Source organism: Buteo buteo, chromosome 2, assembly GCF_964188355.1.
Source record: "Buteo buteo chromosome 2, bButBut1.hap1.1, whole genome shotgun sequence".
In the NCBI taxonomy this organism is placed as follows: domain Eukaryota; kingdom Metazoa; phylum Chordata; class Aves; order Accipitriformes; family Accipitridae; genus Buteo; species Buteo buteo.
Window position 1 is genome coordinate 39,699,825 of NC_134172.1, and position 21,697 is coordinate 39,721,521.

General features: G+C 40.8%; 2 protein-coding genes across 4 annotated transcripts in view; one reads left to right on the forward strand and one right to left on the reverse strand.

The window, feature by feature from the left end:
* HACL1 (2-hydroxyacyl-CoA lyase 1) overlaps window positions 1-5,196 on the reverse strand; it is a 26,548-nt gene extending 21,352 nt beyond the window's left edge. For 2 of the 3 annotated variants that reach the window (XM_075051713.1, XM_075051702.1), the window contains exons 1-2: window positions 5,007-5,196; window positions 4,184-4,288 (exon numbers count right to left, since the gene is read on the reverse strand). In XM_075051713.1, coding sequence (XP_074907814.1) covers window positions 4,184-4,288; window positions 5,007-5,081 — 180 coding nt within the window. In that variant the 5' untranslated portion in view covers window positions 5,082-5,196. Of the gene's footprint in view, window positions 1-4,183; window positions 4,289-5,006 lie in introns of those variants that run through there. The other variant, XM_075051721.1, reaches the window with a different exon arrangement.
* BTD (biotinidase) lies at window positions 4,628-16,665 on the forward strand. The gene is given in 5 exon segments (XM_075051688.1): window positions 4,628-4,752; window positions 4,754-4,870; window positions 10,870-11,104; window positions 12,626-12,775; window positions 14,200-16,665. Coding segments are annotated over 5 exon segments (1,812 nt in total). The 3' UTR covers window positions 15,385-16,665.
* The last annotated feature ends 5,032 nt before the right edge of the window (window positions 16,666-21,697 follow it).

Below are 21,697 nucleotides of genomic sequence, written 5' to 3' on the forward strand. Positions count from 1 at the left end.
AGCTTTTACACGGAGAGAGAAACTATCTTTAATATCCGCATGCTCCTACAGATACAGACCAACTGTCTGAGCAAAAGTGTGGAGCTTAGTAGAGGAATAATAAGAAATCCTCATTTTCTTTGCAGCATTAGGATAAGGAATTGTTGACAAAAAAGTACATTGAGAAGAAAAATCTCTTTCTACTTTTCATATGCCTCTAACATGGAGAAGAAAAATGTTACTAATGTTCAAGAATTAGATAACAATTTGACAACCTATCTGTGTGCAAAAGTTTAGAAATATTTGGAGTAGGTGTTACTAAAAAACTTGTTAATGGAGCTCAAAGCATGGTGTTGAGTTTCCATGGCAATCATGTTTTAGAACCGACTGGTAAATAAAGCAGCACATAGAATTTGCGTTCATGCACTGTCATTGCCATTAAAACTTTTACTGCTTCTTTCTGCAAGAAAGCAACATGACTAAAGTTATCTGTATTTAGAGGAGAGGAGATTGTAAATAATTTTGAAGGTATACTTAAAAGATTTTTTTGTGTGAACAGTAAGAATGAAAACCCATTTTACTGATGAACCTTGCACCCATACCACTAAAATGTGAATAACAGCACTCATCAACTGTGTTGTGACCTTAACAGATAATCAGCTGAAACCAGATCCTTATGTTCCTCAGACAGGCAAGAAGGATGTAGGCATATAAAATGCCATTGCCCATCAAACCCACAATCGACATCAGGAAGAAACGTAGGAAGTCTAGATGTAGGCACTTGAACTCAAAAGCTTGCAACCACCCATGAGTGCTGGGTTTGAACTGTAGCCAAAGCAGAGGCCTGTTCCTCCCATACAAGTACAAGCACACTAAGCAGGGTTTAATTAGTCTGTTTTCAACTCAAACATAAGCCAACTAATACAACATAGTGAGTAAACAATGCTTAAGCCCAGTTAAAACAGCACTGCCATGCCTAGGGGCAGGTCTGAGGCCCTTATGTTAATTGTACCTAATGCCCAATGTTCCAGGGCTGGCCTGTAGAGCTTGTGATTGACCTATTACGAGAACCTGCTGTATGAACCCGAGCTTGGTACGTAGTGTCTTTTGTTACCATGTACTACTTAAGTGCGGCCCTTGAAAATAAGGACACAGGTTGAAAGTGGCGGTCCCAGAATAATAAACAATTTGCTCATGGCCAATTACTCATCACTGAAAAGTGCAACTTTGAGATCTGGGAAGACGCTGTTTTGCTTTAGGTAAAGCAGCAATGGCTAAGCAAGGGGAAAAAACCAAAACAAAATCAAAAAAGAAAACAGATGTGCAACAGGATGAGGCACCTGTCTTGGCCTCGGAAAGCGCCATCCAGCACCACACAGTCCATAGTTCAGACACGGTGGCCAAGGGGCAAGACCTGTTCAGAGACCAAAAGGTCTTATAAAAATAGATCTTGAATCTAAGGGGTGGAGAAAAAAAGATACCCACTTTAGTTCCAGCTGCCTTTACTGATGGGTTGTCAAGCCCGGTTTCCTCAACAGCTAGTACCATCAGCAGCTGGAACTGCACCAGCTCCAGCATATTGTCTGCTCACGACTAACTTAGGATACGATTATCAAGAAGAGACTGCTTTGAATATGTAGCAATAATTATTAAAGATTAAGAACTAAACATTAGCAATGTGTGTTGTTAATGAATAACAATCTAGTAAAGGGTTTTTTTTGAAGTTTAAAACTGACCTGGGTTATCTGTTTTCTAAACAATCACAGAAATCTCTAATTACCCAGGGACAGTACACAAAACACATGCCCCTATTGAGTTGCAAAACAACTATTCAGTGTTCAAGGGGCATATGGGACAGAGATTAAACTGCTTCTAGCAAACTTATGGCATATTACAGGCCACAGGAGATTAGCTAACGGATATTAGTAGTACTACTTGGGTTTTAACTTCATGCTTTAATGTGGTCTTTCTAGTCTAACAGTTTATTCTGCAGCCTTATGGGCTTTTGCTACACCTGGCCCAGAAATGAGGCAGAAACTCAACGCCTGGAAAAAACTCATATATCTCAGATTATTATCCAGCTGCCTTCACCAATAAAGGAAGCAGCTGTATACACATCCTCCACAGCCAGACCACACAACTAATAAACTAAGACAATTAAAACTATGACGTGTAAACATTAAGTGTATCTTGAATATACTGTGCATAACCTTTTACCCTCTCCTCTGCCAAGCAATTACTCAATGTCTTCACTGAAGACAAAGAAAACAAATCCCCACTACAAGACATATCTTTGCTCATACTTTTCCACTTCCCAAAGAAGAGAAACCCTGACATTTTGATGTTTTAACAAATCTTCACATTACTGTTATTCCCCTAAGCAAAAGTATCTCACCATTTACACAACAGAACGTTTCTTGTCTTCTTCACTCTAACAGAAGAGAGTCTAATAAAGAGTGATAAATAGGACAGTATCTCATTTGGCAGTGCAAAGCAGTCTTTTCTGTTAATCAGACACATGAGGAAATTAATTTTAATCATGTTCATAACCAAAGCTAAAACTAGAATACTGGCTAAATGGCCTACAGGAATATAAAGACCGTGTTGAATTCCCAGCCCTTCAAAGGAATCAAATATGCCTTTTAAACATATTTATATATGTTTGCCTCTCTCACACGGTACAGATTTTCCATACAGAGACATGCATTCCTCTGCATAGTCTCACATTCCAATAAGGATGTAAGGATTAGACAGCAAAAACATACAGCTCATGATCACCTGTTTTAGGAGAAGTACTATTACAATACTTTGTTGACATCTGGGACAATCCATGAAGGCTATGAACTACACGGTGGAAAACAGAAAAAGAACACTGGTACAAAATACAGGCACCTGAATACTGTGCGGGTCCAGAATATTAGAAGGAATTCCTTTTACAAAGTGGGAAAATTCTAATTAATAGTGTTCATAGAGAGACAAGACCCATAAACAAGTTAAAACACAAGAAAAACCTCCTGATAAGATAATAATTGAGCAATTTAATTATTTGTTGGCATCAGTTATGGAAAATTGACAAGCGTAGTAGAGCAACTCTGAGTATGGAAAGCTGATGGTTGATTTGCTAGCAGTCCAATAGCTAGCCAGCTTGTATAGCTATCTTTGAAAATGAGGTGTAAACCTGAGGTTATTATATTCAACCTCAAATCACTTAAGAAACTACTGAAGCTTAAAGCTTTTACTGAGGAAACCAAACAAAACCAGAACTAGTGGCATAACATCAAAATGATAATGAGCTTGAGTCTAATTTCTGATACCCAGACAACGAAGCTCAAATATATACAACTACGAGAGTCTAAGTGTATGTTCGTGCTTGATTTTGAGCATTCAGAAGTGTCACAACTTTCTATGGTTTGCTATTTGGTGAACTTTTAAAACACAGTTAAGGAAAAAAAAAGATATCACTATTATTGAAAATAGTCAGGACAAGTCTATCAGCAGGAAAACCTTCCTCTTTGGACACCGCAAGAACAGAACAGAGACAAGGAAAAAAACCCCTACCTTTTCAGGCCTGTAGGAAATAACTCCTAAGTAAAATATCCTTCTAAGCAAAAATGAAAAAAGTAGCTAAGAAAGTCCTAAAAAAGGAATTAAAATACTATTAGTTAGAGAGAGAATGATAATATTTTCCTAATCTGGAAGGGAAGACATCAGCAAAAGACAATGACAGTAAAAAAATTTAAGGGAAAAGTAGGTTGGAAAATCTATAGAAAGCTACAGAAAACCAAAAATGGATTGCATGAGCCTCCCAAAAAGTGGCAAATAAAATCTGACAATATATTACTCGAAGGAGACAAAATCGATCTCATTTTTTCTTTCTGTATTGGAATGCTCTGTTCAAATTCTTTCTCTCCCTATTTTCATCCTATCTTCTCTCCCTTACTGGAGAAAGGCATCCAAAAATGAAGAAAGTTGCAATTCCCTTATTAGAACAGTAGGGGGCACTTAAAAATGGAAGTGGGTAAAGAAGGGCAAAAGGAAACACCCAACTCAATGCACCAATGCTCTCCCTTACTCCGGAATGACTGTAAGCGGACAGGAACATTCATAGATCACATTCCTTCTAGTAAGAAAACACGAATTGGATTTCATTCTGTTATACAATGGTTAAAATTAAGGATTGGTCCTGCTACAGATATATACTTACAGCTTGTTCGTTTCTCATTCCTACATATTTTATTCCAACTGCTTGGGCTGCGATTGCAATTTCAGTGACAGGAATACCAACAATGCCAAACATGCATTCGATATTCTAAAAAAGAAAAATGTTAAAAGAAATCAGAATTGTTTCCAAAAGATAGCTTTAATAAGCACGTGCCACACACAGTCGTACTAACTGCACAAGAAGTCTAAAAATAAATTGTAGCGACATATATATATTAACATCATAGAAGTTCGCAGGCTGCTGTGGAAACCTATAAGATGCCAGCTGGCGTTTGCAGCTCAGTCCTCTGTAGTTGTGAAAGCACCGGGTTTTGGAGGCCTACGAGGAGCAGAACAACCGGTTCAGCCCGGCTCCTCAGTCAAGAGATGCTTAGTGCTTTTTACTGACGTGGGACATCCCTGCTACACCATTTTCCGGTGTCTCAGTATGTCAACTTCACCTCCTCTGAAAATTCCCCGTGGCGCTTCACGTTTTTACGCTTTCACAGCAAACGAACACCAAGAAGGCAGAAGTGAAGGACCGGGGAAAGTCACCGCCTCACGCCTGCCCGCGTGGGACCGGCCGGGGGCCCGCTCACTGGCCGGCTGCGGCGGGACCTCCCTCCTTCCCACACAGGAACGGGGCAAGCCCTTCCCGCCCGGCCCCGGGAGAACGGCAGCGGCGCCCAGCGTGAGTCCGGCCGCGCGTACTCGCCTCTTCCCAGTCCCGCGGGCACCCGTGGCCTGACCCGGCCCTGGGGCCGGCGCGAACTGTCCCTGCCCGCCCGCCGTAGGGAAGCTGCTCGCCTGTCCCCGCGCCCTCTTACTTGAGCCTTGAGGGACTCAGCGATGAGCTGGGCCCCGCTGACAGCCTCCCCCTCCGCACCGCTCCCGGAGGCCATTCCCGTTCCCGTTCCCGTTCCGACCCAGGCCCAGGCCGGAGCCGCCCACCGGGGAAGCGGGCGGAACAGAACCCCGGGCCGAAGGTCGGGAGCAGTCGAGTGGCACGCCTTCCGACCAATGAGACAGCGGAGGGGGCGGGCGCGAGGGCCGCGAATACCCACCTCTGACCCCCGTTGGCAAGGCGGCGCGGGGACCGGGGCGAAGGCTGGGGGAGCCTCCTGTTGGCTAGATCGGGCACCCAATCAGAGGCCGGGAGGCTCCTGGCGGTGCCGCGCGCGGAGCGGCCGCCAGGGGGCGGCCGTGAAGCGGCCGGCGGGCGCGGAGGCCGGCGGTGGAGGCCGGCTGTGGGCGGTCGGGACGGGCGCCGCCCCCCCGCAGCAAGGGGCAGGGAAGCGGGCGGGCCTGCCCGGATCCCGGCGGGAGCGAGGGGACGCGCGGGCAGCGCTCCGCGCCTCGCCGAGCGATCGGCCTCAAACCGGGGGAGGCGGGAGCCGGGCGGTCGGCTTCACGGCCCGGCCCGGGCTCCCCTAAGGCCGCGCTTGGCGTGTGGCGGCTGGACCCGGAAGGCCTGTGGGAGGCGGAGGGCGAACCGCGGTTCTAACTAGGGCGGCCGCCTGGGCAGTGTCACCCCCGCCCCGCCCCGGCTCTGTGGAGTTGGCCAGAGCCCGCTGACAGAGCGGGGCACACGCGGTACAGGTTCTTCTTGGTGGAGATACCCGGCGCCAGCGTTCCTGAGGAGGAGCGGGAGCGGAGTGCGAGACGCTTCTCCACCGTCCTCGCCGGCGCAGCTGGCCGTGCCCGTCCTGGCCACGCCAGGCTTGCCCGTGTCCGAGGGGTGACACCGTTGACAACAGGTTCTGCCCCACCCCCTGACTTGCCGGTTGTGCTGCCATCTTGAGTTGCTCGGGCTGAACCGCCAACAACAGCGGCATTCAGTTCAGCCTCACTCTGTCGGTGAGGCCACAGAGATCTTTTAATTATGAGACGAAGTATGCTTCAGGAGTGCTGTGAAATGCATATAACACTGTGTTAGAATGGGCAGCGTTCTTTAAAAACAGATTGTGCCTCTGGATAAAAGCCAGGAAGCTAGAGCGATGTTATATAATGTGTTGCACACAAAACGCTTTTCAGAAATGGAAATGCGTGATACCTGTTTATGTTGAGCTATGATGGCGTTGCTAAAAAAAAAAAACAAACTTCATAAAAAGCTATTATAGTAAAATACTGTATTAAAGTACAGTGCAGCATATAAAAGCAGGAGACTGGAGGGATCAGTGGAAAAAAACCTTAAATTTCCCTATATTTTTACATCTGTATAGAAGCTGTTGTGTTATATATTCTATATATTAGAATGACAGCAACATCACAATTCATGGATATCACTTAATGTGAAAAAGACTTTTAATTATTTTTAATAGCAAATTTAATATTTGGCCTAGTAATGATTACTGGTTACATTACTATAGCTTAACAGGCACTTGCTATTGATCACTTAAGAGGACCCAGACTAATGCTGTGCTACTTCTGCTTTTTATAGTCTTGTGAGAAATGCACTCACGCTGAATTTCATGAATTTTACAAGTTTATTATAGAACAAAGGCAAACAGCGCTGGGCACATGGTCAAAACCAGAGGCGTGCTGGTTATACCCAAACTCGCCTTTTTATACACTGTGTTCGTGGTGTTTCCAACGGGTTATTTTAATATTTCAGGTATCTATTAACATAACTCCACCCCAGACCACCCCCACTTGCGCGCATCTCTTGTGGTTCAGAGGGGCCTTCGGGGATCTGCAAGGGATGAAGTTAGTAGTCTTCCTCTGGCCGCACTTTTCACCCTGTTGTTTTCCTCCAGTCGCACTTTTCAATATTTTCACATTAAACTTCTGTTTTTCTTTTGTTCTTCTCGTATCTTTCATGTCAAATAATCTTTGATCCCCAAAATGCTGTTCTCATGTTAACAAATCACTCCTTACTTGTGTTCTCAGTTTCACTCGTCCTTGAGTCCATATGTCTGTTTTTCTGTGTTTTCACAAATCTATCTACACATCCTTTAATTACTTGAGTTGCAGGATGTCTTATCTCATCAGAAGAAACTATATATTCTGCTTGTGCCCATTTATTGCCTACAAGCTATAAAATACAATTGATGTCTGGAATATATCAACTACATATTTCCCCTGTTAAGGCCTAATTTAGTGGCAGTGAGGCAAACATCCTTTCGGGATGTAGCTTATGCAGTAGTTAGGCAAATTTCAGTGTTCTCATTTTGCAAAAGCCAATATACATTTCACAGTCTGTTGGATTCTTCTGAGTATAAAAGTGCTAAGAAGCAGGATATGTATTGCCTTTCTCTGTGTATACGTCTGTGTATGGTGAGAGTTGATAAACTCCTAAGTTTTCCAAAGTTGTTGAAAAGTGGGTGACTGGATGATTTACTTTACAATGCACTGAGATTAGATGGTTCTGAAAAACTGTATAGGAAAACAGTCTGGACTGTGACTGGGGGAAAAACTTGTCTGAATTGGCATCCAAGCTTAAACACCAGTCTTTTTACCTTTTGTATAGAACTGTACCTAGAATACTGTGACTATGTGACAGTAATACTGCTACGAAATACTTATATTTGGGTGAGATGATCCTACTGAAGCATATCTGCCAGGCAAAAGATGACATAAATCACAGGAAAGGGCCAGAAAAAGAGATTAAATTATAAAGCATTTCCGTTCATGAAAATTTCTTTTAAAGTCACGGTGCAGGTGAGGGGACAGCTCTGTACACCCGGAACAAATTAACTTCTCTTCAAGGAAAGGATTTATTAGATGGTGTAGCACTTCCTGTTAGGGAAAAAAAACCAGAACGTGGCTGAGACTTATGTGGACTCTGACAGCCTAAGGGCTGAGTAAACCCTGCTGGTATCCTTATTGTGGCTGGAAAGGTTACTATCCCCAAGCCCAGGCCTGGGGCTTGTTACAGCTCTCCTTGTTAGAAGCAATCCATTAGATACCAGGGTTCTGTTGTTTAAGCTGTCAAATAGGGGAGAGGCATTAGGGAGCACTCGTGTAAGTGCTCAGCCATCACCTGTGGGACTAGCAGTAATCGCAACCAAGGGTAAGGACTCAGAGGAATTATTTTAGTTATTGAATTATTTGATTTATTAAATTATTTTAGTTGGCCCAGGTTCAGCCAGATGGGATTGTGTAGTGGGATGTTCGTTGCTAAACTTCTTGTGTGTCTAAACAAGGAAGGGATTCGGGTTAGTACTTTGAGTGTTTCTGACCACCAGGAAATAAACCGTGGCAGAAAAATAAGAATTCTCCAAGCATGTCTGTAAAATACAACATTCTGTAGAAGCCCATTACCTGTTAATTTTTTTTGTTAGCATGTTTGGCTTAGAAGGCCAAAAGGCTATTTTTCAAACGCATAGCAATTCATCCTGTGATCTAAAACTCTCCAACTTTTTCCATCACTAGTAATGATGAATTCTAATTACATCTTAGTTGATAACTTTATTGAGGAACGGCTGACTAGAACCCATTCCTGTCCTAAATAGGCGTTTTGGCTCTGAAGGTATGACAGAAATAGAAAAGAGAGTTTTGTCAGTGAAATGCAACCCAGTGTATTTTCAGTGCTTCCTTAACTGTGAGAGGCTTCCCATCTCTCCTCTCCCTCCCCCTGCTACTGCTTTGTATCTTCACGTGTACCTTGGTATTTCATTTGCAAAGCTGAGCTGCACAGGACAAAGTAGGATCCTCTATTCTTGATAAATATTGCAAAATCACCCCCCCCGTAAGTACCGTGTGTTTTCCTCAAGATGCAGAATAGCAAAGGTAGCTTATTGTACATCACTTCTCAAAACTGTTTATAAAAATGGAGTATTTTTAATACAACTCTTTACAGGGATGCCAAGGCTTTATTCTGTTTTCATTGTGCTTTAGGCAACTTAAATTTACCCTTGAAGTCATGTATATATGGACAGATCAGCATATTAAGGCTCAGGAAAATATAAATATGTAGGTAAGCTTAGCAGCATCTAATAGCCAAGTTACTCCTGCACCCTTACAAGTGTTATTAGATACTAAAGCTTTTTCATTGAGCAAACAAGTCTTCTGCCTACCATGGACACTAAGGTTATGATTTTTGTGTCCTACATGGCATTGTATTGCTATTAAACCAGTGTTGCAAATAGTGTGTAGAGCTCATGGAAGCAAACAAGTGGCTTAAACTAAGATACTACTTCCTAAATGCTTTTTGAATAGCTTTCCTCACACTTCAATTTGTTCATTGTTAGATACTAAACCAGTTGGTGTTTAGAAAAAAAACCAACAGTATTGAGGATTGCTTATTAGCTGCTTTTCATTCTGCAATTTAAGAAAAGAGATATTTTAAGTTAACTTGCCATAGGCTTTCTTCTTTAGGTACAAAACTACATTTAATATAACATGAATAAAAATTAAAATGGGATTAGTTTAAAGTTGATCTTTTTTTTCCAGCTGAACTCCTAATGGGAAGTGGAGAAGGTTCTTCATGCATGTGTCTTTCAGTCTGTATTTGCTTTGGAAAAATTCAGGGAGTTGTGGATCACAAAGATTGAAAGGTGCTAAGAGCTTTTTGGAACATTTTTTTCTTGGATAAGAGTTACCAAAGAGCAAATGCAATTAAAAAGTCAGCAACCGAACTTGGAGACTGTAGGCTATCAATATATAGCATCAGCGCATCTCTCCTGCATGCTCTTTCAACTTCACTGATATTCAAGATTTAATTCCTTAATGATACTAGTAACACTGTGGTGACAAATACAGAATTCTCATGTTGTGAGAATAATTGTGAATAACATGGCATTTCTATAGTATTTCTTAAGCATTGCATAGCCGTTGACTGTGTCAGTCAGTCCTTGCTCTGTATAAGTAAGTATATTCCCAGTTTGGGAAGTCAAAAGGCTAAATGGGGAGCCCATATTGGAAAGAGTGCCCCAGCCTTCCAGACTCACTAATTCTTCATTTCTTTCTAAGAAGAGCTCAGTAATGCAAATTTTCTGCATTCTGTATGGATTTTTGCTTTATTGTTATTATTATGAAAGCATTTTTTAACCTTACCTATCTGCATTGTATAGGAGGAATGCAAATCTGAATTGTGCTCAACATTTTTATAAATGTTGAAAAAAGCTGCACCGTGTGAGACAAATTAGTCTATTAAATTAGGTATGTGGAGTTGGAATAGAGTGAATCCATAATCCATCAGGAGAGGCATTTTCATGATAGAAAGATAGCTAAATGCAGAAGTAGTGTCTCCTGTAATTCTTTTGGCAATTATCTGTTTCTGTATTGATAAAATAAGTTCTGTTTCTACTTTAGTACTAAATATCGTGTCCAAGTAATTTTAGGAAATGCTACTTTTAAATACATGCCCCATCACCAGCTGGGGGAGAAACTGCAAATTTGCGAGCTGCTTTTAACTTTTCCCACAGATGCTTTGATATATGGTGCAATAATCTGTAAATGAATGCTGAAGTTAATTGTAAAGGGAGACCAAGCAAGGAGATCAGTAGAACTGTATATGAAACTAAAATTCTTTTAAACAGGACACAGTTATTTAAAGCACCAACATAGATAGATTTAAGGTTTAGAAACAATATGCACGTAGTCATTCAGGAATTTAAAAAAAACCCACACTCAGTTCAAACTCTGCTAAGAATCTCAGTTACAGTCCATATTTAATAATAATTTAAATTCCTGGCATGATTTGTTGCTCAAGCTCCCCCTGCCCCACTTGGTTTTTTTTTGCTCTAGATTTATGGCATACACCATGGTGGATCTGTGCTGGAAGCTGTCCGTCTGCTTTTTGTGCTATCAAGTTGTCTTGGGAAGAGTTAAGAAGGAGGGGCATTATGTTGCTGCTGTGTATGAACACGAGTCTATATTGAGTCCTAACCCGACAGTCCTGGTTGATCGACAGTCTGCGCTGGAACTCATGGGCAGAAACCTAGACATCTATGAAGAGCAAGTAGTAGCTGCTGCAAGACAGGTATGCTGCAGCTTAGTAGCAGTTGCATCTGTCCTATGTATATATAGAGTAACTGCTATTTGAGGATAATCTTTCACATTTGTGTTCCCAGGCAACTAAAGCCATATTTATATACATAACTATGGTCTGGTTTTTCAGACATTCTGACCTGCCAGCAGCTCTGAAAGAAATCAGGCCAATTAGCAGCTCGCCTGACTTGAGTTATTCCAAGCTTGGAAAAACACGCCTATAGTTATTTAGTATAGGGAAATTAATTTTCTATTTTGGTCTGAGTACCTAGCTCCTTTCTGTTTTCTTAAATGGAATGTTTTTACTGAAAGATTGTCTTACAGGCAGCTGTCTTTGGGTTTGATTTTATTCCAGTGCTCTCAATGGAAATTCCTGAATGTTTCTAAAAACTAAGGAAATTAAATGCTTTGGAAATGAATGTTCCACCATTAACAGCTTTGTGGAAGTAAAGTTTTCCATTCCTTTCTCCTATCCTCCATGGAATGGTTCTCAGTCTGAATATATTTAGAGGAGAGAGACTAGTATTTCTGGCTGTTCGTATGCAGAGCCTCCTTTCCTTCCCTCCCCAAGAAAACCCAAAGCTGGTTCTAGTCAGAGGAAGCAGGCATTACTGTCCCTACACAGAGAATTGACTTGCAAGTTTCACAGATCTGTTGTTCTGGAATAGAAGCATTACCATTTTTATATAATTGGAAAACGCAACTTTTTTTGAGAAGTTCAGATGACTGGGTGTCACAGTCCAGAAGCATAATAGCTATTTATAGGCAGTACTGCATCCAAGACACATAAATTATCCCAAAGCCATAGCATAGATAACACGTTTGAACTGAGTTTTGAAAAGTCACAGGAATTTGAGTGATGCTGTGTTTGATTTAAGAGGAATCCACCGTATTATTAGGAACAGTTCATATCCCCCTGAACTTGAGGTAGAGCCAGCCTAGCTCTGGCATAGCTACATTTCTGCCAGAATCTGCATTGCTTCCACAGTCAGGCGTTTCTGAAAACAATACTCCAGCACCCTCTCCAACCCTATATATCTAATCAAGGTGTGTAGCCCGGACTAAGTGATGCTGCAGCTTTGACACAGGTACAGCGCCTTTGACAAAGTTCATCTGCAAATAGCATAATTCTGACAAAAACATTAAGACAAATTTTAACATTATCAGTCTTTAACCTGAATGATGTCATTCTCCTGGCTGATGTGAATGGAGAATACTTTTGGTAAGAATTTGGATGAAGTCTGCTCTTATTTGCATGGCCTTAAAATAACATCAAATGGGTTGTTTTTCAAGCTAAACGTATGTGTCAGATTAAATAAGCTTTTTTTACACACATAGTTACACCTACTATGAAGTCAAAGAAAAGATATTTTCAAACTACAATCTTGTCAAAACATACTTGGGTAATCCTTAACTTTCTTTAGCTCTTTTTAGCCATGATATTCCCTTTTTTCCTTCCGTATTTAGGTTGGTTTTGCTTTGCCTACAAAACATGTCTTTTTTTTACATACAGGGGGCACAGATCATTGTTTTTCCTGAAGATGGAATCCATGGCTTCAACTTCACCAGAAGCTCCATTTATCCTTACTTAGATTTCGTTCTGCATTCACGCTCTGTGAAGTGGAATCCCTGCAGAGAGCCGTATTTGTTCAATGACACAGAGGTAAACGTAGGAGTGATTTCTGCAGAGAGGTGGAATAACTGAATGCTAGGTTTGTGCTCCAAGTGGGAAACTAGCTCCAGTAGTTTTGCTTAGGGAAGTAAGCACATGGTTTAAGAACTCATAGTACCAGATTCTGTTTTCATGGACTCTTAGTTTGTGCTGGTTTCATTCTTGGCAGAGGAGGGTTTTAGATACATACATGCAAGAAGATTAGCTTGTTTATGAGCCATCTGGGTCATGTCCTCCTCCCCAACCTATGAAATGGTAATTGCTCCCTAATAAGATACACTGTGTGTGATTTTATTTTGAACAACATTGTTTTATATAACGTAACATAGCTGTATCTTCACTTTTGATGCATTCTCATTACTCAGTTTTAATGACTTAATGACATCAGAACATTCTGACTCAGTGATTGTGTGTAAAATGATTAGCACAAGTAACACATCTTGACCTACTATAATGTAATAGAAGTCACAACTTAGGACAGATCAAGTGTGATTACAGAAGATGTGACCTGCAGGTTACAAAAATAGTATTTTCATTGATTGTTCTTAACCTGAAGTGAAAATAACCATGCTTAGTAATACAAACCGTTTATTCTTATTAACATTACAGCAGTCAATATGATGAAAGTCATGCATGTGCCTACTAAGCAAAATTTGCATGCAAACATGAATCACAGTTGCAAATGGTGACCTACTTTGGCCTATGAATCTTTACTACCAATGATCATGGACAAGCAAGCACGAACTTAGTTTGCCATTCAGATCCTGTTTGGAGATTGCAGTACTGGCAGTCTTTGGTACAGCTCTCTGGCGTGGAAGAAACATCCCAGTAATACTGTAGTCTGTAACTTTTTGTATTTCTTTTCTATAACTATGCAAAGTCTGTCTGTTTACATCTCTGCTTCTCTAAGTTGTAGCTAGTAATAACTTTTTTTTAAATTTACAGTAAAAACATCTAGTTGCAGGAACGAGCCATTGCAGTGCAAACGATCATTATTAGACATTTGCTGTTCTAAAGGCACACACAGATCAGTTATGCTGCCTTGTCAAAGCTTTTAGTTTACCTATGGTGTTTTAAAGCCATTGGTGCTCCTGCAGCAGAATTTTCTGAAAATTAATGCCCTTGAGATAGATTTATTTATTTACTTGCTTCTCAGAAAAGAAAACCTAGCTAATTTTTTTCAGTGCTATTTTGAAATTAGCATCTGAAATACTTTTCAGTCTAGAAAGCTACTGGTTCCAATAGCTTTCATCACAAAATCATCGGTGCTTTTAAATTTTACAGATATGGTCAAATATGTTCAATTTCTAGTTGAGAATAATAATTTGAAAAGTATTAAGTAAGTTATAGCTGCTTAAGCAAAACTTACTCCTCGATATTCTGAAGCGCTTATGTTTCCCCATACTGTTCTCCAGGTTCTTCAGCGTCTGAGCTGCATGGCACTGAAGAACAAAATATTCCTTGTGGCAAACTTAGGAACTAAGCAACCCTGTGAGTACACTGATCCTCACTGTCCAACTGATGGAAGATACCAGTTCAATACCAATGTGGCATTCAATGATGATGGTATGCTGGTAGCCACATATCGCAAACACAATCTGTATTTTGAATACGCTTTTGATACCCCTCCAGAGCCTGACTATGAAGTCTTTGATACCCCTTTTGCTGGCAAGTTTGGTATGTTCACTTGCTTTGATATACTCTTTTTCGAGCCTGCAGTGAACCTCATCAGACGATACAACGTGAAACAAGTTGTATATCCGACTGCCTGGATGAACCAGCTCCCACTCCTGTCTGCTGTAGAATTTCAACAAGCTTTTGCAACAGCTTTCAAAGTCAATATTTTAGCAGCTAACATCCACCACCCTACCTTGGGCATGACAGGGAGTGGCATATACACTCCAGTTAAATCGTTCATCTACCACAACATGGAAAGTTATGGTGGCAAGCTCATAGTAGCAGAAATTCCTGTGATTACCATAGGTTATGAAAACAATTTGGAGAGTAATAAAAGATTCAGGGAGAACTTACATCAGTCATGCAAGACTTTTACAAGCACCTCACTGGATGATCAAGTTTGCTTTAAGGAGGGAGAAGAGACTGCCAGCAGAGCATCAGAAAAAGGAAAGGAACAGTTACCGCCCCTATTTTATGCAGAAATGATGTATGACAACTTTACTTTAGTTCCTGTATGGGGGCAGAAAGGAGAGCTCCAGGTTTGTGCCAATACCCTTTGTTGTTACTTAAATTATCACAGAGCTGTTTTAACTGATGAATTATATGCTTTGGGAGTTTTTGATGGGCTCCATACAGTGCATGGCACATACTATGTCCAGGCCTGTGCATTAGTAAAGTGTGGTGGTCTCAGCTTTAGCACTTGTGGACAGGAGGTTACAGATGCCACTGCTCTGATAGATTTCCAGCTATGGGGAAATATGAGTACCCCTTACATCTTTCCTTTACTGCTGACATCTGGTATTACCTTGGACTTTGCTGATGACATGGGCTGGAAAAACAACCACTATTACATAAGCAAAAATAGAACATCTTCTGGCCTACTGACAGCTGCTCTATATGGACGATGGTATGAAAAGGACTAGCACAGATATTTGACAGAATCAGAAAACAACTTCTTGTATGTTCAGAATATATATCTTAATATAAATTGCCGAACATCTGTACTTCCTAGAGCTTTAGGTGTGTTTGTTACATGACTGACTGATTAGATTCCGCATTTGAAATGATAAGTGAAGCACTTAACCCAAGGGGCTGTAAGTACAGTCTGTACCTTGGTAGCTTATACTCTACCAGAAGTAAAAGAACTGCCTTGCAAGGTAAAGGCTTGTTGTAATGTGTTGAGATGTTTTATATTGGGAAAATAACATTTCTCATTGCAACCAAATTTGTTCCTTTTAAATTATTCCTTTGGTTTTCTGGGGTCCTGGCTAGGAGCATGGAAATGAATAGAATGGAAAACCATTGCAAAAGGAAGAAAAACAGGAAAGGGAATGAAGACAAAAATACCATGCATGACATGCATGAAAATGTATCTATATACATACGTTAAGCTTGTATATGGTGAGGTTCTGAGTTCTGGTTAGGGTGCCATAATTTATTTTTTTTCTTAGAGTCAAAAACTCCCAGCTGAAATCATTACCATTTACTGGCCACTCAGTTGTCTGTAAACCTGTTAGAAAACTCAGTGAGTTTTCTCATATACTTTTAACAGTAACTGAGTGTTACAGGTGTGAACATCTACGGAACAGCCAGTCTGGGGAAGAGAATATCAAATGATTATGAAAAACTAGTCTGCATTAAGACACTATTTCCAGCCTGCTGTGCAAGGAATTGTGTTTAAAGAAACATTGGCAATGGGTATCAAGGGCTATGTTATGTACTAAGTACTTTAACTTTCCCAGTTTAAAAGAGAGGTCATTTCAAGACTCTTTTGACTTTAAGACATCTTACACATTGTTCATAAATTCATTCAACAAGAGCTATGAAAAGCACATAATGAATTGTGGGACAGCAAGGTTTTTACATAAATACTTTGTGTGCCAGGTAGCAGGCTCCTGCTGCTAAATGAGTAAACCACACTATTCTTTCCAGAGCAATAACTAGATTAAGTGCTGTAACTATTGTACTGTGGTGACAAACTGTTCTACTGCAGTGAAAAAGTTGGGAAAAGAATATTCAAAGAATATTAGTTTGGGGTTAAATTCAGAGAAGATAATTTATTCTCAAGCGTTATGATTTTGTGTGGTCTTAATTGGCTGTTATGGCTTCATCTGCGTAATAGCTATTTGAGTAATGGAATAAACACACCAGTTCCTTTGGCGAGTCCTCGTGTTCCAGTGCTCAGTCTATTAGTAAGGCCAAGGGGAGCAGAGCACTAACAGGAGAGCTGTGAGTCTCCATTTTGGTGGTCCAAGTCCATTCTGAGATGTGTACAAACTCAAACCACTATGGCAGCTACAAGTATGCGTAAGGAAAGGTGCTCTGTAAGCTCCTGCTTTGAATGAACTCACTTTCTGGTTTCAGAAAGCGAAACAACCAAGAAATTTTGAATTTCTACATCAAGGTTTCTTCAATATTTACACAAAATAAGTATATAAATATTGATGATCTTGGGCTTTATCAAACCTTCCTTCTCCAAGCTGTATTACTCAGCCAGGACCTAGTCACACACAGCTTTGATGCAGCAACACAACAGGTTTGCTTATCCTGCAGCATATATTGGACAGAAATATGGAGAGGGGAATGCCTATATCTCATTAGACATAAAGTTCCTGATATAGAAGTAGGACATCGCACCACAGGGTTATTAAAAAAATCATTAATTCTTTGGCACCCATAGCGGTGTTCTTGCTGAACGCTGCACAAATTCCAGAACATACAGAGTAGAACAGAAAACTATTTGTGGTGCTTATTTGTGCTTCTGGTTTTAGTAGCATACAACCAAGTCTAAAAGAAAGGAACGATGAACAGCTGGAGAATTCCAGCTCTCAGGACAAGCCTCCCCACTGCACCCTGTAGGCTGAAAAACATGCATCCTCTTGCAACAAATACTGTTTTGGATTTAGTTCCAAAGCAGACCATTATTATCACAATAAATTAAGCTAAACAAGTAAATACCATTACACAAATTTGCTATGCTTAAGGAAGAAAATGCATTTATCTGCGAGATACTCCGAAGTGTGTTCCACAGAGCTGTTGTAACTTTGGGTATGTCAAAACTATTACAAAACAAGACCTTCTGGCCTTACCGTTTGTGTGGGGCACGTTGCTGTGTTAAGTATTAGAGCGTGTTCTTATACCTTGTTCCCTTCACCCAAAAAAGCAGTCTTTAGCAAAGACACTGTAAAAAGTGGAGCAGACAGTACTAGACACGATATAAGTAATTTCCCCCCTCCCCCTCCCGATCTTTGAGTGACACCAGATGTATCCGTTCTGAAGCGGGGTGACCACCACCGACTGGTGGCTTTTGGAACTCTGCACTGGAACAGCAATCCCAGCACTGCCCTGCTGAACGCAGCACCTTTCCCAAACGAGCTGGTGTTTATGCGAGTGAAGCTACATACCATTTACTGAGGAGGCGTGAGAAGCCTTTGGCAAGGCTGATGTTCATGCAGGCAGACTCATAACATACTGTAATGCAGCCCATCATCTGGTATCTCTTCAATGGATAGAGACAGTTTTATTAAAGCTTCCTGAACTGTTCCTGTTTGTGAGTGCAACAAAACCAAACGGGAAGTACAGCTGGAGTCTAGAACATTTTTAACTCTCTCAATTGGTTGAATTAAGTGAAACCAGGATTTGGAAATTTGTACTGACACCAAAGGAACATTCTGTCTGAGACAGACAGCCAGGCATGATGTCTTTGAAGGGCCTTGACACTGCCCCCAGGAAGGGGAAGACAACCATAGAAACTGTCTGTCCAGGCAGGGGTAGCACCATGCGAGTCAAGAGGCATTGGGAGTTTCTTCGTAAGTGATTTGCTGCTTTGGGATTCACATGGCCAGTGAGTTTTCCAGGTGCATGGGGTGATACTTTGATTACAGTGAGAGAAACCACCAGAAAGCACACCAAAGGAACATTTGGCAAACAGGACATTGGAGTTATCAAGAGGCATGTGAACAGGCTGAGGAACTGGTGACAGACTGGGACGACCTGTTCAGACCAGGGATCTTCACAATGCACAGGTGGGCATAAACTCATTTAGACAGATCTGTACAAGCGAAATGAACCAGACTGAAGCAACTGAGGTTCAAGGGCCTGCTGCAATCAACACGGAAGTAAGGAAGCCATCATCACGAGACGAGACACAGCGTGGTCTTGCCCAGGCGGTGACGTGTCTTGCAGCATCAGGTATTTAATGAACACCCCATCATCACAGAACAGCCAATAAGATCAACACAAAAACCTGACCACCCTCTTTGGGTGCTTCAGACATACCATCTAAAGTGAATAGAAGAACCAACTGAAGAAAACTACATTTTCAGAACTGTTACAGAAAGAGGACCTAAACAATGCCTAACCACCACTATGGTGCACATGCAGATTCAGTGGCTGTAAAGAAATACCCCCTCCTCCTCCATTTATGTGGGTTAAAAAAAAACCCCAAAGTGTTGACACATGCCATTCCTGAAAACCCCAATTATTCACAGGCTGAAGTGAGAGTTCTCGCTCAGTCAAGTTTTTAATGGTCAATGGCAATGGAAGTACTTCAGAGATTCACTGTGCTCTCCTTCCTTCCTCCGCTGGGAGGGCAGGCATACGGGTCAGAAGTCAGCGATGATCGTTAGTGGCACCCACAGCAGATCAGACAGACTCTTGGTAGAAGAGATCAGAAAGGTTGAATTCAGTAAGATGTTAATATGATTCTAAGAAAGATTTTTAAGATTTTAAGGAAACTATGCAGACAGCTTGAATAACAAAGTTTGGCAAGGGATAGGAAATAGATGGTAGGATAGGACATGAATCCTTAGATTTTGCTTTAAAACTATTTAAGGTATTTAATCTATTCTTTTAACATAAAAGAACATCCAAGACTCAGTGTCTTAAGCTTTCCGAATTAAGTCAACTCGCAGGTACAATGAGAAGAAAACCTGCGCATCTGTCATTTGACAAGGCTTGGAAGCGGGGGTTTGTTTTGTTCTGCTGTGAATCTGAATAGCAAAATTTCTAGTTGCTTCTGTGCCAATTTTCATGAAAAAAGAGAATGGAGGTGTTTTTCTCCTCTTTAAATATTTAGTGACACTAACAATATTAAGACAGCTTGAAGGGCTTTTTAGGTTATCCAACTGTTTACAGTTACATGGTGAAATACTGCAAGATTCCTTTCTCAATCTTGGTTTGAAAATTGCTAAAAGAGCATGGAATGGAAGGAGTTCAGTTTATCCTAATGTAAAATAATACACAGCACCAGGGAAGCATGGGTAATTTAGATACTGCTTTATCTGAAGACAAATAACAGTGCTAAAGAGACTGGGATACTGGGTTGGAAAGAGTTGCAAGAAATCTTCAAGTCCCTCAAGTAGGGACACTCATCATCTTCCCATCAGGAACATTTAGTTCCAAGATGAGTGGTAGAGATGGGTAAAAGCCCACAGATTGAAAATTTTAGGCACATCTATAACTATTTTTCCCCCAGGGAAAGGAAACTGAATCACTCTTGCGATTTTCCTGGGCTCTAGATGACTGAACAACTGAAAGAAACACTCCTTCCATGGCTGCTGTTTCAGACAGCTTTTCTTTCAGTAGGTATGACAGGGATACATGGATCAGACTAGGGACCTGGGTGACATTACAATATCCAGCCAGGAGTTTGCTTCTCCTGTTAACCAGTAAAACGAAGGGATTTTTGTGATAAAGCCTATAAATCATTATAAAAGGGTATTTTCTTAAGAACAACCAGTTGGTTTGCCATTTCAAATTAACACGCGGTGGTTCCTTGGCACTAAACATTCTTCTAAACATACGGACTTTATAGTGAGACAAGGACCCCAGAAAAAGAAAAAAGCCAATGCTATCAGTGAACAAAGAGGCCTGTATTGTGTCTCTTCCCATGTAACATCTCAGGTTTCAGTCTGTAAAGGAGACCCATGTTTTATAAATTCTTGTCCAATTTAGAGTCACAGCTACAGATTTATAAAAAAGGTTTTAAATCCTAATCTGAAAGAATTCTTCTCCAACTGTCCCATCAGCTTCTGCAGCATATTAAAGGATTATAAGGAAGTCATCACAAATCATTGAGAGATTACTACCAGAGGCAATAATTACCAATCTTGGATTTAAGGATTTCTATGAATTTGCTGGACCAACTTCAAGAATTTCAAGACTTACTTTTTCCTGATATTAAAATGGATTTTGCCAAGTTTAAATCCAGACCTACGAAAGTGGTGTTAAAAGTTTAAACTACTTATTCAGAGATTGTAAAGGCCCTTCTCTCCAAGGTTATTAGTCTGATTCCAACCAGGACTTGATTATCAGGAACTATTGTTATCAGGAATCAATGCTTTTTAACCAAAAGCACAGTGGCATTTCTTTTGGGAAGTGGGTGTGTATCATCATCAGAGGGTACGTACCATTAACAGAGCAATAGAGCAAAGTGGTGGGAGATGAGGAGGGTACTCCTGCCAGCTCCTCCTGCTGCTCTCCTACAGCTGCTGCCGGGGAAGAGCCAAAGAGCACATCCTCCAGTTCTCCAGAACTGCTGCTTCCATAAACACTTGTCCTTTCTATTTAGGTTTCAGTTTTTAAGATGTGAAGCTCACTGATCCAAACATGGAATGAAGTAGTATGGGCTCCCTCGACACATCTAGCGCTGTTAAAAATACTCCATGATTATGCACATGAAAAAACTTCTCACAAGTATATGCTAGACAACAGTCCTTTGTACAATATTCACTGCTGCTTACAGTCTTTGTACAGGCTTTTTATCCTCTCACCCAGTTCTTGTATGGTTAACAGAAGTTTGTTTTTTTCCAATGAAGAAGCTGAGCTACCAGAACAACAGTTGTGTTATCTCCAATCAACTGGATTTAATGAGTATTCTCGCCTTTCTTTTTTTGTAAACTAGAGTATGTTATTCTGGATTACTACAGTAGTTGGTGCCTTTAAATGGACAGAATCTGTAAACATTCTATCAGACTCCTTTTTAGTCATCTTCCATACAGCTTAGGTAGCAGCTTTGGGATCTTTAGTGCCCTTTGTGTAGATGTTAAAAGGAGCAAAACTTTGAAGTAATTAATTTTTAAATATTAACTTTTTTTAACCAAACATTTATTAATTCTTTAGCCTGGTAGACAAAGTCAGGATTTTAAACAAGAAAATACATGACCAAACCCCCCCCCAAACCAACCACAATCAAGATCCAAGTTTAAAAAGATCATACTTCTAGCTCTGATTGTT